A 16,040-nucleotide genomic window follows, 5' to 3' on the forward strand; every position below is an offset into this window, starting at 1 on the left:
GTTGACACATTCCCTGGTGTACCAGAAACATTTATAACTCTTGTTAATGAGTCTTTGAGAAAAGGGCAGAGTATTATTAAGCAAATGTGAATTCTTATAATTTTTGGGAGGGGGGAGGGGCAGGCTAGCAAATCAGCAACACATTCTTGTTACGAAGCCCTAATCCCCACTAGCTATAGGCTCACACTGCGTGTAAAGTGTTCGGTTTTGTCAGCTGTATGTTAATGATAAATGTTTGTGGCCTTATCTATGTAAAAACTCACCTTTTACGTCCATCTAGAGATAAAACTGTCCGTCTGTCTTAGCTCACGACTGGCACCAGCGGAAGCGGAAATTCCCGACAGCGGAAATCCCCGGCGTGACTCACCTTTACGGAAGGGGGATTCCCCTGGAAATGTTCCATTAACCGACAGGGGTGGAAAAATGATCCGTATTTACCTGTAGTGTCCATGTTATGTAGGGGTGTTTTGGAGGGAGAAGGTTCCATAATTCTTCAGTTCCCCAAACGGTAAAAATAAAAAAGGTAAAACATAACTTTTTGGGTAGATTTTTAGTCGATAAGACTTGTGCTTGTGTCCCACAACATGGTTGAAACCTACGCGTACTATGTAACTTCAACTGTCGCACTATGCACCACCCCTGTTTCTATCATTGGACTTGTCTTGGCTACCGAAGTGTAGTTATAAAAACAATATCATCATAGGAATGTCTTACTAGTATCTGAAAATAAGGGTGACGTAGGCAGCTAGTTTTGAAAACATTTGTGTCAAGTATTGTAACATACGATAAATTTATTCCTAGATTACAATGATACTAAGCACACATGTATAACAAACAAAGCAAAGATTTGAGGACACATGCAGATTATCGACAAATGCACACGTTTAATTATAATTATAATTCTGATCATAATGATCTGAAAGTGAAAGGCATTGTCCGAAAAGGCACAAAGTACACTAGTAGACTTTCCTCCCTCAAAGTCAAACTTCACGTCTTTCGTTCACCCTGTTAGAGCTTTTTTGTCTCCTATTTGATAGACGACAGTGGAAGGTGGCTAAAATACAAAAATAGAACTTCACTGTACTATCAAACTGACAGACTGCTACGGTTTTGTAAGTCTTTATTTGGAAGTAAATGAAAACCACCACCTATACCCGTAGTAAAACATTAAATGTTATTCAAATATATTTCATTACTAACATTTATGTTATGTTAAAACTGTAAACAACAAGCAGTAGGAATAAAGATGGACAAGAAAGATGTACATCTCTCATGTTTTGAGCTCTCATAACACCTTTCATGTTTTTCATTTGTACCTGAGGTAACGTAATGGCTGTATTTATATTTCATATGTAACGAATTTAATTCTTAGAATTTTGCAGCATATACACAGGCGTCACAGAAATGAGATTACGTACGAGTAGCAACAAGGCTATCCGAATAAGTTAATGAACTTACCCCTATTTGATCCAAATCTGTACGTTTAACTCTTTAAACACATTCTGCATTTGTTCTTATTGTAAAACGGTCAATACTGTACTGATTGAAATATTGCAAGGTGTGTATTAGATTGACTAGCACCAGCCATCACCACACTACATCAAAATGAAGAAAAAATACCTCATTAGTAAAGCTTCAAGAAATGAACCTGTTGGAGTTGCATTCGCAGTGCGGCACGGTTCAAAAGAGACGCTCTACGACTGACTGTAGTACTACATCCGGACCTCCCAGCAAATCCTCTTTTACAACGAAGAGAGTTATGAAAAGTCCATTATAAGTGCTTTACATCGTCAATCTGTTATACTGTGCTGTATGTGGATAACCAGGCTTTACACGTTGACCCTTATTCGGGACGCTTGTAAAGGTCACTTATATGCCCTGATTAATAGCACATAGCGAGCAAAGTATATCCGATTGTCGATCTAAAAAGTAAAGAATCCTGCAATAGATAGCTCCCTTCTTTGCCCATAACAGTGGAGTTTGTGCAATTATTAGGCTGTGCTATTGTTGGTGTCACACTGGGGAAACTGTAATTGTAAATAAATTATGCTAAAAGCTCGTGTTGCAGTGCTTCAGCCAACCGCTTTGGTGCCTCTTTTGAGCCGTGCCGACAGAGCAAAGGTTGCGTTAGTTTAATTGCAGCGTAGACGGCTGGAAACAAGTTTTAAAACAGAGTCGAACAGTAAAAAGTCAGCTTTGTAACTGCTCAAGAATATAACCTATAAGGAAGTGACCGTTCTCTTCGTTATAGAGGAGTTTGAGAAATGGTATATGTTTAAAGATATACATTTCCCCACAACATTTGAAAGCTTCATGTACACCATGCAGGGTCCTTGTGGCACTTGCCCCGAAACCAGAGGTCCATCAGCCAGTTGGCCTCACTCAGAGTTGAGTCGCTCGGAGGTTTCAAGTTGTTCGCCTCTGACTGAGTCTGGAATGAAATTATGACCTCATTGAAAAAAATCCATTCAGGGCATACAACAAATAACATTCGAATTCAGCAACTTTAACTGTGCGTTGCGGGAAGAAACTAGAAAGCAAAGCAAATGTATAATGTACATTCACATGGTCTAGTCTAAAAAAATACTGCTGTTAATTCGTACTCAAACACATTCATAGTATACGCTGACCAGCCGCTCCAACTCTGCCCTGCAACTTGCTACATAATGGTGTCTGATACAGGATGTCAGAAGATGTCTGATACAGAACCAGATACCATTGTGACAACTATCTGGTCCAAGTCATTACCCTTACTTGTTTGGAACAGAAGAAATTAGCAAAAATAATATGTTTTGCATCTGTAGAGGGCACAATTATACAATATAAAAATGAATTGACTAACCATCGGTACTGGACAGACTCTCCTGAAGTTCCTCCTACCGACATGTTCCAAGAATGCAGCCTTCAGGTGTTCCCTCCAGTCAGGTGTCAGACAATGTTCACACAACTTGCAATACTGAAGAGAGGAAAGCGAGTATATTATGGAAATTACATACCAGACCCCAGTCATTCAGTTTTACAGGGCAGTTCTCATCAAGGTTTAATCAATGTAAGATAAAACCAATCCATGGTATCATAGCATACGTAAGGAGTTCTACAGTCTGTAGATTATTTGGAGAACCTCTGAAAATACGACCTGTCCATAGATAAAGTACTTTTGAATATATCACTGTTTGAGTAAACTTATAAAACGAAGATGTTTTTGTTTGCAAGAAAGGAAAACGTACGTAATTCTTAAACGTAATGAAAACGTTTATTCTTAAATGTAAGATAAAACCTGTCCAATCCCTGTATTATTGTTTAAGTAAGGAGTAACTTAGCCTGGCAGGACTTGGCAGAAACTTTCCTTTGCGGACAGAACAAAACACTTGAAAGAGTGGTTCAAAGAGACTGTTTTAGAAGTGAGTACCACTCACCATGTTTGCACAGCTTGCCGTGCTCCTGCATGTGTTGGAGGTACAGATGTCAGGGTAGACTTGAATGTCACGGTCATTCACCATCATGGACTTCTGATCGTCAGGACTGGAAGGGTAGAAAAGAGCCGCATGTCAAGATTGTTTACTACCCAATAAGTGGTTTAGGCTTCCTGTTCTTCTCTTTTGACGTGTTACATGCGCTTTTATCGAGCTTTCCTTTTTTACTGGTATCTTTACGCCAGTCAGCTTCGGAATGCATACTGCATACTGCCTGGCCAATTTGACACTGTCTTGCCAATTTTATACTCTATTGTATCCACCAAAAGATCTGCTTGAGGATTTAAGAGTTTCCCCCAAAAACGTCGGTGCTTTGGTGACAGATAAACACCAGATCATGCCAATAAACAACTACTTAGTACATAACAGGGTATATTCAGCACATCCAGAACAAGACCAAAGCGGATTTAATATGTTCCAACGACTCGATGTTTATTGATAGTCAGCATGCAGTTTGTCTGCTGCCACAGGATTGAACAATTTTCGAAAAAAAAAAATAACATGGGCAATTTTTTAGGCAAACGTGTACCTGTCCTTTTGTAAGGTCTTATAATGTGTGCACGAACATGAAAGGGACAGCCCAGTTTATTGATAGAATCTTACCTTCCCTCCAAGGTCGTTGGAATTGACCTGGCCACTCCGACCAAGTTGAGCAGATTAAACAACACCTACGATACGTATATACAAAATGAGACTGTGACACAAGAAACGTTCGTAAATGCTACTGTTTTTGTTGACAAATTAAGTTTCATTTCGCCCTATACAAAAACGACTTTGTGATGTTCGTGACGTGAGGACTTACGTTACAACATAATGACAATGCAAAGACTTTACAACATATCATAAATGTTGCAAATTGAAAATAGATTATCCAGGTTTTCACGTACAATGTAATTTTTTTATTTACTTAATCGGTCACCAAATACTTCTTCATCTTCCAATGTTGAACTTTATTTCACACAATGAAGACAGAGAGGTCAAATTTTCAACGACCACTGTCGCCTTCATCAGGATAATCACCTACCGAGCGTAATCTCGCGAGAGTTACGCTTACAGACACGTGACCTTATTTACACGAGACTTCACGAGACGAGAGGTCATTAATTATCCTGATGAAGGCGACAGTGGTCATTGAAAATTTGACCTCTCTGTCCTCATTGTGTGGAATAAAGTTCAACATTGTACTTAGTCTGTGATTACTACCAACACAGATGAACTTTCATGATAGTAATACTTTTACATTTCCTTTTCTTTTTTCTTTTTCTACAACACCCACCATCTCAATACCCTCACCTGTTCATACATGTACTTGTTAGGTGGTGTGTGACCGGACGCCATGTTTGGAGACATGTTCACCTGTAAAATGTAAACAGCATATGTATGATATTACACAACATTGTACATAAAAGAAGCTACTCGATCTCTTTCAAAGCTCCAAAATGCAACCTATTCATTACCTTCGCCAAGAAGGTTATGTTTTCGTAGGCGTTCGTGTGTCTGTGTGTGTGTGTGTGTGTGTGTGTGTGTGAGCACGATAACTCAAGAAGGCTACGATGGATTGTCTTGATATTTGGTAGGTGGATAGGTCTTCATGAGACGTGGAACTGATTAAATTTTGGGCCCCTAGCGGCTTGTTATGGTACTGCAGCTGAACTTCCGGTTTTGATATCTCGTGATCTAGACATGCTAGGGTGACGAAATTTGGATGGTAGGTAGCTCTTGTGCTGGGGAAGAAGTGATGTGAGTTTGGCCTCCCTAGCGGCTTGCTCTGGAACTGCAGGGGCGTTAGTTGAAAAATATTTAAAGGCGGATAACTCTAGAACCGATTGATGGATCGTCGTGATTTTTGGCATGTAGGTAGCTGAAGTGATGCTTAACATAATGATATTATAATTATGCATATATTATTGTAATTTGCATAATTAATGAGGAAATTCCATAAATCAGCTGCATTCCATGATAGGACTATTCAAGCTTGTGACATGTAATTAAGAACGGCAGAAATACAGGCAGATATCGATTATGCAAATGAAGACTTAATTTGCATAATTAATGAGAAAATGTTATATTTACATAGTGGTAACTGCCTGGAATTTCATACTTGGGATATTTGAAAGTTATGTGAAGGTGAACATAATTAAACATAACTTATTCAAATAAGGACCTCATTTGCATAATTTATGAGGAAATGCTATAATGGCACCCTTTGATAAGATAAGACTGTCTTCTGGTGTAGAATATGATCAACAGATATAATTGATGCAAATATAGGATCCTATTTGCACAATCAGGGGGATTAATCTATAATTTCTTACTCATAAAGGCTAACATCATTTGGCGAAGGTATGAGATCGTGGAACTCTAGTTAAGAGAGTGATCTTTTCAACAATATATAATGTACGAACATATACTGAACAGAAAAACATTAACAGAAAGAACTACATACCTCCATGAGAAATATGTTCAGGTCCTCATCGACAACAAAGTCAAAACGAACCAGCTCAAAGAAGTTTCTGAAACACATGCCACATAACATCATTCTATACTCTTAAGAATTGTTCACCAACATAAAAGGAACCCTATCGATTAAATATGTAAATAAAGATACAGTCTAGGCGCAAAGAACGCAAGGGAATGAATCAAATATTTAAAAACAAACATCTTTCAACATCTTTTTAATGTTTCTCAGTCTGGACTATTATTTGATATCACTTATTCATTCAGTACCAAGGACAGCACATGTATCAACCCAATGCACATGGTTTGCTGTATCCAGAACCATGCTTTATCCATGGCCATGCTCGTGCACAATTTTGGATAGTTGTATCCAAACCGTAGCCTGGGTGCCATCCGAATTTGTAACGGCTCCCCCGAAAAAATCGATTTTTTCGGGGGAGCCGTTACAAATTCGGATGGCACCCAGGCTATCCAAACCGTGCCTACAATCTACATTCTAGGCAAATCTACATTCTAGGATACGTGAAGCCCATCCAGAACCGTGTCTGATCCTAACCCTAACCTATTCTGGCTTAGAACTAGATAGGCACGTTTCTGGATATAATACGGTAACTGTTGCTAACGTTCTGTACGACCAGAAGCCCATAGCTTCTCACCTGGAAGACTTGTACTGCTGCAGTTGCTCCACGAAAAGGGGTTCCCTGGCCAGGTACACTTCTCTCAAGGACGTCCTGATGTCTCTCCACACACCTGACGGGTCTTTTCCTGTTAGGAAACAAACCGTGCATGTAACACCGTATATATGTCCTTGTGTTTTGATGTAACACATGCACTGTATGATATTTGTGTTCTTTTATGTACATGTAACACCGTACACCATTTGTGTACTTTAATTTAACGTCATTTGTGTCCTTTAAAGCTGAAAGACTTCTCAGTTTCAGTTATGATGTTGTTATGAAAAAAATTCAGAACGGTGGAATTGGGAGGGGATACCGACTTCCGACGAACTTTGACCGAGTGTGACCTAGTGTCACAATCGTGCGGCCCAAAAACTACAGCGCTTGGGTCAGACAGCTGATGAAGACCGAGAAATTCGGTCGAAAATTCTGGGGATTCAAATTCTTTTGAGTCGAAGAACATTTTGATTCTCACTATGTTACCAATTCAGATGGACTTTCATGCTAAATCTATTAAACGTAAAAAGTATATTTACTGGACTAACCTATAGACCTGACATAGTGGTTCCATGTGTCCTTGTGACTGTATTGGAGCCTGTTGTAGGTATCCTTCAAGGAAGGCATCTGTGGGAAACAGACATGTACTACGTAAATACAAAACAACAAGTTAAAATAGTTCGACTGCGAAGCGTTTGTCCTAATGACTGTCCAATTGTACTTCATGTTTTACATTGCTTCTAGACGGCAGCGTCTAGAAGGCTATTTCAATAAGAACTATTTGAAGCAAAGCAGTGAACTTTTCAAAGCGTTAGAGAAGCTTTGATTATATTAGACCAGATTCTAATAAAGGCAAATACGCAATCATTTGACATAGAACATCGTTTTAACTGTCTTCTTATAAAACTTAGATCAAAAATGATAATTTCATTTTCGTTTGATAGGCGTTTGATAAGTTACAACAACACTTCAAATTCAAATGTTAGAGATACCGACCTCCCATGTTGGAGTGTAGTCTTCGTCGACAACGTACTTGTCAACATCATATTGGTCGAAAGGATGGTATGGCTTTGAACAGTACCTGGATCATGCAACAGATTGCTGTAAGTCTGAATATCATTAAACATTCAAATCAGGAACTCATTTGCATAATTTATGAGGGAATGATATAATGGCCTAAAAATCTTTTTCTAAAACTGAAGCAAAGCACTAAAAAGCAAGCTTGTGATGCGGCTATCACTCATGATATGATTTTTTATTACGCATTTGATTACGTATCTGTATCGGTATTGCAAGTATAAACGGTAACACACAAGTTTCGCAGGCACGCGGCGCGGCGGCAGCTGGCTAATATTTGTGATGTTGCTTGTTAAGTCATATCTCAACTGCAGCTATGACTGAAAATGGCGAGTACATACATGGACATGCGTGTAAACATTACCTGAAGAGGGCCTCTTCTTCATACATGTACATCCTCAATGGGTTGATGGAGGTCACAACTGTATAGATGCCAATGTCAAATTTCCTGCAAACAAAATACAAGCGAAAGCATAATCTAAAGCATCATGTTCAGAAAACCAATATAGATAGATCTTGTAACTATGAACGTTTATGAGTTTTAGTTTTATATACCTACATGTACAGTGTCTATTTACCAATTCAATTGGTCTAATAAGTGTTTACTACATACTAACAGACTGAGAGAGGAGGTTACAGTTTGTACCTATTTTTCTTTGGTCTCTTTATGAAATATATGTTTCGTGTGGAAGATGACGCTATCATGACACCTCCTTACCTGCCATCGATGAGAAACGGGTTCTCAACATACTCCTGTACGAAACTCTGTCCAGTCAGAGTCAGCTCTGTGGAAGGAAGGAACAAGTGAAGTGTGAACATTTTACCAATATTAATGTATCTTCGTGATGCGTGTTCAATCAGAATCAGTCCTTGTATTAGTAGTAGTACTAGTACAGTGTCTGTGCTAATTCTGATTGAACACGCACGAAAGACCACCTGAAGCTTCCAGCAGTATCTAAAAAGAGCAAACGTATCAAGGGAAGAGGCCAAGGAAGTGGCTACAGACCGGATGAGATGGAAACCTGTTCCCCAATATGCCTACGTCTAAGCCTAAATCTAGATCTAAGACGAAGTCCAAGTCCAAGTCAAGTCTGGGTCTTAGTCGAAGTCTACATCTAGGTCGAGTCGACGTCTAATTAATCTAGGTTTTTAAAAGTCCAAGTCTGGGTCTAAGTCCAGGTCCAAGTCCAAGTCCAAGTCTAAGTCCAAGTCTAAGTATTACCAAATGCACGGTTTGTCTCTTCGCACGAAATACCCTGTTGCTGTACAGTACTAATACTCTACAAGCAAACATGAATACCAGCAAGTATTACATGTAGCCAAACTTACGATTCAAGGGTTTGATCTTGATGCCTCGGTGGTTATTGTTCTTTTGTACCCACATCTTCCTGGGGTTTGATTCAGCCTAAAGATGAATATGATCAAATTGCAGCTTATACCAGAACATTTCACAACCTTACAACAGCCTCTTATGACACACGAGACACGCTACGTACATTTTCCGTTTTCAGGGTACATTATCCAAAGTAGTGTCATGAAATCGTAGTGATTCATAAGAAAGTCAACAACAGTGATATTTGTTCGCAGAAGAGAAGAAGAAGTCGTGACAATATCTATAAAGTAATATCTAAACTATTTGATTATTTCTTGTAATTACTTCTTTGCTGTAGTCTAATAAACAATGTGGCCATGAATATTACTATACTATAATAACTTGTTGTCTTACATGTCGCAAGAGTTCATCTTTCTCCTCTGGCAGACGGAAGGCCTGAGGTACAAAGTGGATGTCTGACGTCGCAAGGCTCATCTTGTTGGTGACGTAACCGCCGCCGGGCCAATGGTTGATCTGGAGTAAGATTATAACATCGTTTAACACCACAACACGAAACTTTTACACAGTATTTAGAAAAATGAATCTACTTCTCAACGTAATCGCAATGTATCATAAAGTAACGAATATAACAACAAACACCAAAAAAATGGTTCTCGGCCTCCCTCAGTAGACTGACTGGTCAAAAGCTCTAGGTGAGAACAATTCTTTGCCGATCGAAATTTTTAACTTAAAACATGCAAATACCAACACAGATGGTCTTTCATGATAAAACTGATTCATCTTTACCTTCTGGTGAGGTTTCATGTTACGAAGATGAGGTATCAGTACGGGGTCTGTAAAGGGGTACTCGTGACTCCAAATGACATCCCAGTCCGACTCAGAACCGCCTCGCTTGTACCCGGTCCTCTTGAACACGGCGAAGACGTGGTCCAAATATCCAGATTCGACCTGTGGGAAAGTCAGCGGAAAGGCAGGGATGTTGAGATGTCAAAATATAGGTCAGACATTCACTTGAAATCTAGACATCGCAGCGTATACGTACTTATACTTATAACGTAGTACGATTCTGTTGAAAAGTGTAAAATGTTGCATTGCTAAGCTGTCACACATTCACAACCTTCGTAGGAATTTGTTCCCGAACACCAGCCGACTAAGTTAGTAGCTGACGTTATAATGTAGTACTCTGGCATGATATACATGTAGGCCATGCCCATCCTTCGAAAGGAATCGAAACGAGTTATATTTGAGTCAAATTTGACTTCTGTTGGCGTTCAGCCGAACACCAGCCAACCATTATTGAGGGTCTGCATGGGGGGGTCCTGGCAACGGTTAACGGTAAATTCAGCAGGGCTGATAACGCTTAACGGTAAATTCAGGACGGCCGGCAACGCTTAACGGTAAATTAACAGGCTTTTTTTTCGAGCTGCACTGGATTTGGTATTTCGCTTTGTGGAAAAGGTGATCACTGACAAAATTACGTATACCTTTATTACTACATGTAATGAAGCATGCATTAAAGATATGTGTTCCCTGTGTTTCCCACCTGCCCTGGTCCCCGAGTGCGTCCACAAATACCGGGGTGTCCGAGTGGACTTCGGCCAGCTTGCATTTTTTCAGTCTGCCCAGTTTTTTCGATGGATTTTGAGATGGGAGCGCCGAAGGCGCTCGTAATTTAGGGGGGTCCGGGGGAAATTTAGGATTTTTAAGCCTTCAAAAACGCAATTTCCCGCATTTTGAGAGGCAAATCATGGTGTTGAGAGTGTTTGTCGGTCCTTATGATGTTTTCATATTTTACTCAAGATTTTTGTTAATTTGCCTGTCAAGGTTGACGGATTCGTTAAAAAAATTCTGTAACTCTCCGCAAACCTCCGGAAATTGAAGGGTAAACTGGTTCTGGCTAGAGCCGACGGGACCGAGCGCAGAAGCGCGAGTCGAGCGCCAAAGGCGCGAGCAATGTAGGGGGGTCCGGGGGCATTCTCCCCCGGGAAATTTTGTATTTTTAAACCTTCAATGACGCATTTTCATGCACTTTGATAGGCAAAATTAGGTGTAACGAAGAATTATTCATTAACGCTTAACGCTGAATTCAGGATGACAAATAACGTTTTACGTTGAATTAAAACGACCCATAACGCTTCACGAGGAATATACTGATAACGCTTAACGTTGAATTAGAGCGGGCCGGCAACGATTAACGGTGAATTAAAATAGCCCATAACGGTTAACGAAAAAGGGCATGCAGACCCTCATTATTGAACCTCCCGACCGGCCCACGAATTTTTGAGACATGTTGAATTACATGCATGAATGGAAGCCGAATTTGCCGAACAGCAGCCGACTTTGGGCCGACCTACTCATAACCGTGGTTGGGGGGCGTTCGGCTAGTGTTCGGGAGGCCAAATTCGTGAATGTACATTGTAAAGAGGTTGTAGAGATAGACAGTCCACACTTACACGCTGTCCGTGCACCCATACAACAGGCGAACGGTTGGAATTGGCGAAGACTTGTAGCGGCCCTTGGGCCTGGGGCATCTGTACCTCTTGTCCCATCATCTGCACCTGTTGCATCTGCTGCATCTGCACCTGCTGCAGCTGCACCGGTGGCATCTGCTGCATCTGCACCTGTTGCCTCTGCACCTCGTGCATCTGCAGAGTCCTGCGGGCAAACTGAGGGAGGAACCTTTGCATCCTCGACACCTCTTGGCCGACATTTCCCACCGAAACCGGGCTGACGTCCATCTGTATTGGCTGCGCTGGTTGGTTGAGGATGCCGACATGTTCCGATGGCGGATGGCGGAGATCGGATTGCACGGTCGGACTTTGACCAATCAGACGTTCTTTAACATAACTCTCATGATGTTTGACGCGTTTCTCCGGCGGCCTTTGATCGCGCTTGCTGATTGGCAGATGAGCTCGTTTCCTAGTCAGATTTGGATTCGATTTGCGCGGTTGTTTGCCGTTTGTCCCGGGCACTTCCTTCACTGATGACAGACGGGGACCGCGTGGATTTTCGTCCTTCTTTACGTCAACCTGTTGAGATGCATCTTGCTGTTTCACAATAGGGTCATTATCTCTCTCGGAATGCTGTGACTCGTCCTGTGTTATAAGGTGAGCACGATGTTAATATTTTTATACGTGCTTTACGTTGCATTTTACGGGAGCTGTAATAAACTTCAGAATGAATTTAAAACAAACAGAAGACATTCTGATAAATAACATCGGGGGATAACATCAGAGAATAGAGAAGGCCCAGACAAGGTTAGAGAAAGGTGGTTAACAGAGTATCTGTGGTGCTTAACGGTCAACCAGACTTAGGGGCAAAATGATGATGAAGTGGTACCAGAACCTACGTTGAAATCCCACTCTAAATACACTTTTACGTCGACGAAGGTTAGACATCCAGGTAACGAAATACACACACAAAAAACAGAACTAGTCGTTACTGAAGTAACTGCATGAATCAACCGGATCAGTTTCAAAATCTACCCAGTTGGTTGAGAACCTGTTTTCTTGTGTAAATCCACTTTTAGTCAACCATACGTATGAATTCTGGACAACAGTCCATACATGTATATGACTACTGATTGCAATCTACAGTAATTCCACTTTATCTACAGGTCTCATACCTCCTTTGTTTGTTGTGAGGAATCGGCAGTGGCTCCTTTGTCAAGCATTTCGATCTCATTGATGGGAACACGGCTGTCTGTGGGTGTTCTGTGGACATTTGGCTCATCCACTTGGCCTTCGTCCTGCTTGTACAGTTCCTGTGGTCGGTTAGACATCCCATAAATTTATATTCTGTCTCATGAATGGGGAATAAACTAAAGAGACCTTTTTTTCACAGCCGACGTTAGGTAACCGTCTGCCACCTTCTTCAGGGCAATTCTGACCGTCGGCTGAATAAACCTTCTGGTTGTGTAAAAAGAGTCTCTTTCTTCCGTGATTTACCGGCAACCTGATGAAACTATTCACGGATGTCTCATGAATAATTATATTATCATGCTGCACTTGGTATCTGTATAATCTGTATATTATTATTAGCTTATTAGCCGGTTTAACCGCCCTTCGACGTGTAACATCATCTTCGCAGGCACGCGGAGCGGCAACCGCTGGTTATACTACAACGAACGACCTGTTACATCTGGCCTTTGCACATCTAACTATAAGCACTGTTAGAAATTATCTAGTGATGATGCCACTACTGTATTTGGGTGTCAACGAATTCCGCTCTATAGTTCTAGGATAAAAACGAGTTTTTGGAACACCAAGATCCTAGTTTGATAACCCTGGTACTTGAAGGCACGACTATTTTATGCTCTTTTCTGGCAGATATTAGTTGGTACGTTTGTTGGTGATTGTTCACGAAAAGAATTACAATATAAACTCAGTTAAGAACAGAGAAGTTCACTCAAGTTCCGAGGAGGTCACGATCTAATCGTCTTACCCTTCTTTCCCGGACGACTTCGATTGGTTCATTTTTAATCCCCTTTTCCCGTTCTCCCTCCTGTACCGATGACTCCCTGTGCTGCAGGCCCCTGCTGCCGTCCTGCATGCCGCGCAGCTCGTACACGTTCAGAGCCGTGACGAAGATCCCCAGGAACAGCACGGCGGCAACGACATGGATCATCCGCCGCCCGATCAGCCGGGTCACCGCGGTACCTGGCGACTGGTAGGCTCTTGACTACAAAATAAAAATGTTGAGAACGGATTTTTGAATTCTCATTCGAATTGCATCACATTTTATTTGGTGACGCAAGGACCTTCTGCACATGCATAACAACATATGATTTTTAATGAATGAATAAATGAATGAATAATCTTTCCGGTAGTACTACGTTTATGCTGCTACAAGCTAAGTGCAGATCGTGGTAAGAAATCAGAAGTAAAATTACAATGATATTAGAACGTGAAATCCTTACTACAACTATACAGACTAACTACTTCTAGTACAGGTTTGAATTTTTCTCGCTTCTCTATATAGACTCAGGAGTAACTTTTTCTCGCTTCTCAATATAGATGCATATGGAGCTTACAAGTAATGCATGGTTTGTCCAGACCCGTAAAGAATACGAATTTTTCTGTGCTACCTTAATGTCGAAAACTAGGAAACGTATCTTGTATACTAGTACAATTAAAGAGGACATTTCTCTTGGTGTTAGTCTTTCTGTAACTACAAGCAAAGTTTGGTTTCCTTGACCTGACCATTCTCTACAGAACGCGTACTCTCGTACTAACACACAATAGTCGAAACTTATAAATCAAGATCACTTGACTGTTGACCAAGACGTCTTTCAAATATCTCAACAGGGACTCCATACTCTCAAAAGTGGTCGTTTTTCGTAGTTACATTTGTTTACAAAAGTAGAGAAACTACGTCATTGGATCGGAAAACCATTCTTCAACCGGCCTCACCGTAACAACTTCGTAGTACTAAATCGACCAGTTCACACTGCAAAGAAACGTTGGACGACTAAGTCATTTCTCCAAAACACCATAGATTGAGTAGATATTATTCAAAACTTACGATTGAGGGGATGTCATTCTTCTTCTCCCAACCGTATGTAGACAGCATCCTGAATTCGGGAGCAGGTTTTGAAACCGGAGTATCCGCAGCCACCGATTTTCAAAAACTATATATAGCCAACTTCGGGTCAGCGAAGGAGCAATCGTTACTGTGTATACTGTCCCGCAAATGTTGTTGGTTTTAAAGGCTGGAAGGAAGCCCAACCATGGAACCACCAAAATCTAAGCCGCTCTGCGGCCGGTCTGTTTTTACAGTGCAAAATGGCGAGTGAAGGCGGTGAGTTGGCAGTTCTGCTTAGCGAGGACTAAAGACAGGATCTGGTCCGGGGTAAAACCTGTGGCTTTGGAGAGTGAAGTGAGGTCTGAACAAACAGTGGAGCTCTTACCGTGGTTTAACCCAGGCCCCACGGGGCGTGACCGAGACTGCCGAGTCCTGTACAACTGACCTGCGATCGATGTAAAAAAATTGTCGTCTTAAAGGCATCCCATGCAATTTCAGGGCGGCAAAACTGGGAATATTCTGAAGAAGGGCAATCTGTATAATATTGACACATTATAACTGTACCACATGAGCACATTTGTTTTGAATCTATCCAGTATTTCATACTTTAGGCATTTAAAACTGCAGAAACAAGCCCCAAGATAAAGTCCCTTATTTTCGGGGTGGTACCCTAAAAATCAATCCAGGTCAGTAAATCGTTTTTGTCATAATTTTGGGCATTATTGCTCAATGAATGTCGATATACATTGGGACAGTGTTGTGTCAGGTTAGTATGTAGATAAGTGACTGGAATATTGACTTTGAAAAATCTGGTCTCCAAGTTCTAAATACTGCACTGGATGCCTGTAAAAACGTCTTACAATTGTCGTGAAGAAAGTGTACTGCATTTAAATTTAAGATTTCAAATGTTGTGAATAATCTTATCAAGTGGCCTTTCTCTCAGATGTATCATTAACAAGTCACTGGCCAAATAATATTTTATTATGATTCTTATGAATCATATCAAGGCAGCAACAGTATCAATTTACTTACAATGTATAACTGACAACATATAGAATGAAAACTAAATTTTCAGCAAGAAAGTCTACGCGACTTTGTGTAAAAGGCTCCCGTTCATAATTTCTTTGAGTGTGGCGACGGAGAAACTTACCAAACTGGCTCAAACTAGTATTATAAAAACTACAATATATTCTGAAGAGGTTTATACCAGTTTGAGCCAGTTTATACCAATCAATATTCCTGATTGAACGAAATCTTTCCACAATGCAAACCTGTTGCAAATCGAATGTTGTTCAATCAAATTTCTAGTCTTCTCTGTAATTTGACATGATTGCAAATTAAAATAAAACTTTGTGTATCACTGCATACACGTACAAGCTTTAAAAATATGTATTGTATCCTTGTGGCTATCCTGTTGTTGATCTATTCTCATACACAAGAACAACTCCAACCGGCAGCTGAAGAAACTTTTGGAGTGTTTTGAAAGGATTGTTTGGGTCTTTT

General features: G+C 40.6%; 1 protein-coding gene across 1 annotated transcript; it reads right to left on the reverse strand.

Moving 5' to 3' along the window:
- Positions 1-1,111: 1,111 nt before the first annotated feature.
- On the reverse strand, positions 1,112-14,966 carry LOC109484099. Its single transcript, XM_019787321.1, has 18 exons — positions 14,538-14,966; positions 13,458-13,694; positions 12,640-12,777; positions 11,468-12,109; positions 9,801-9,962; positions 9,408-9,527; positions 9,011-9,086; positions 8,400-8,466; positions 8,046-8,129; positions 7,601-7,685; positions 7,153-7,231; positions 6,587-6,695; positions 5,920-5,986; positions 4,767-4,829; positions 4,077-4,141; positions 3,417-3,522; positions 2,843-2,956; positions 1,112-2,431 (listed from the first exon to the last, which is right to left on the reverse strand). The coding sequence occupies exons 1-18, from the start codon at positions 14,583-14,585 to the stop codon at positions 2,312-2,314; spliced, it is 2,382 nt and encodes a 793-aa protein (XP_019642880.1). The 5' UTR covers positions 14,586-14,966; the 3' UTR covers positions 1,112-2,311.
- Between the last annotated feature and the right edge of the window lie 1,074 nt (positions 14,967-16,040).

This window comes from Branchiostoma belcheri, unplaced genomic scaffold (assembly GCF_001625305.1).
Source record: "Branchiostoma belcheri isolate BF01 breed outbred unplaced genomic scaffold, Haploidv18h27 scaffold69, whole genome shotgun sequence".
In the NCBI taxonomy this organism is placed as follows: Eukaryota; Metazoa; Chordata; class Leptocardii; order Amphioxiformes; family Branchiostomatidae; genus Branchiostoma; species Branchiostoma belcheri.

Coding starts and splice junctions, on each gene's coding strand:
- LOC109484099 (XM_019787321.1), bottom strand. CDS start 14,585: ATGCTGTCTACATACGGTTGGGAGAAGAAGAATGACATCCCCTCAATC. Junction 4,142..4,766: donor ACAAGTACATGTATGAACAG/GTGAGGGTATTG, acceptor TACGTATCGTAG/GTGTTGTTTAATCTGCTCAA. Junction 2,957..3,416: donor CGGCAAGCTGTGCAAACATG/GTGAGTGGTACT, acceptor TCCTCTCTTCAG/TATTGCAAGTTGTGTGAACA.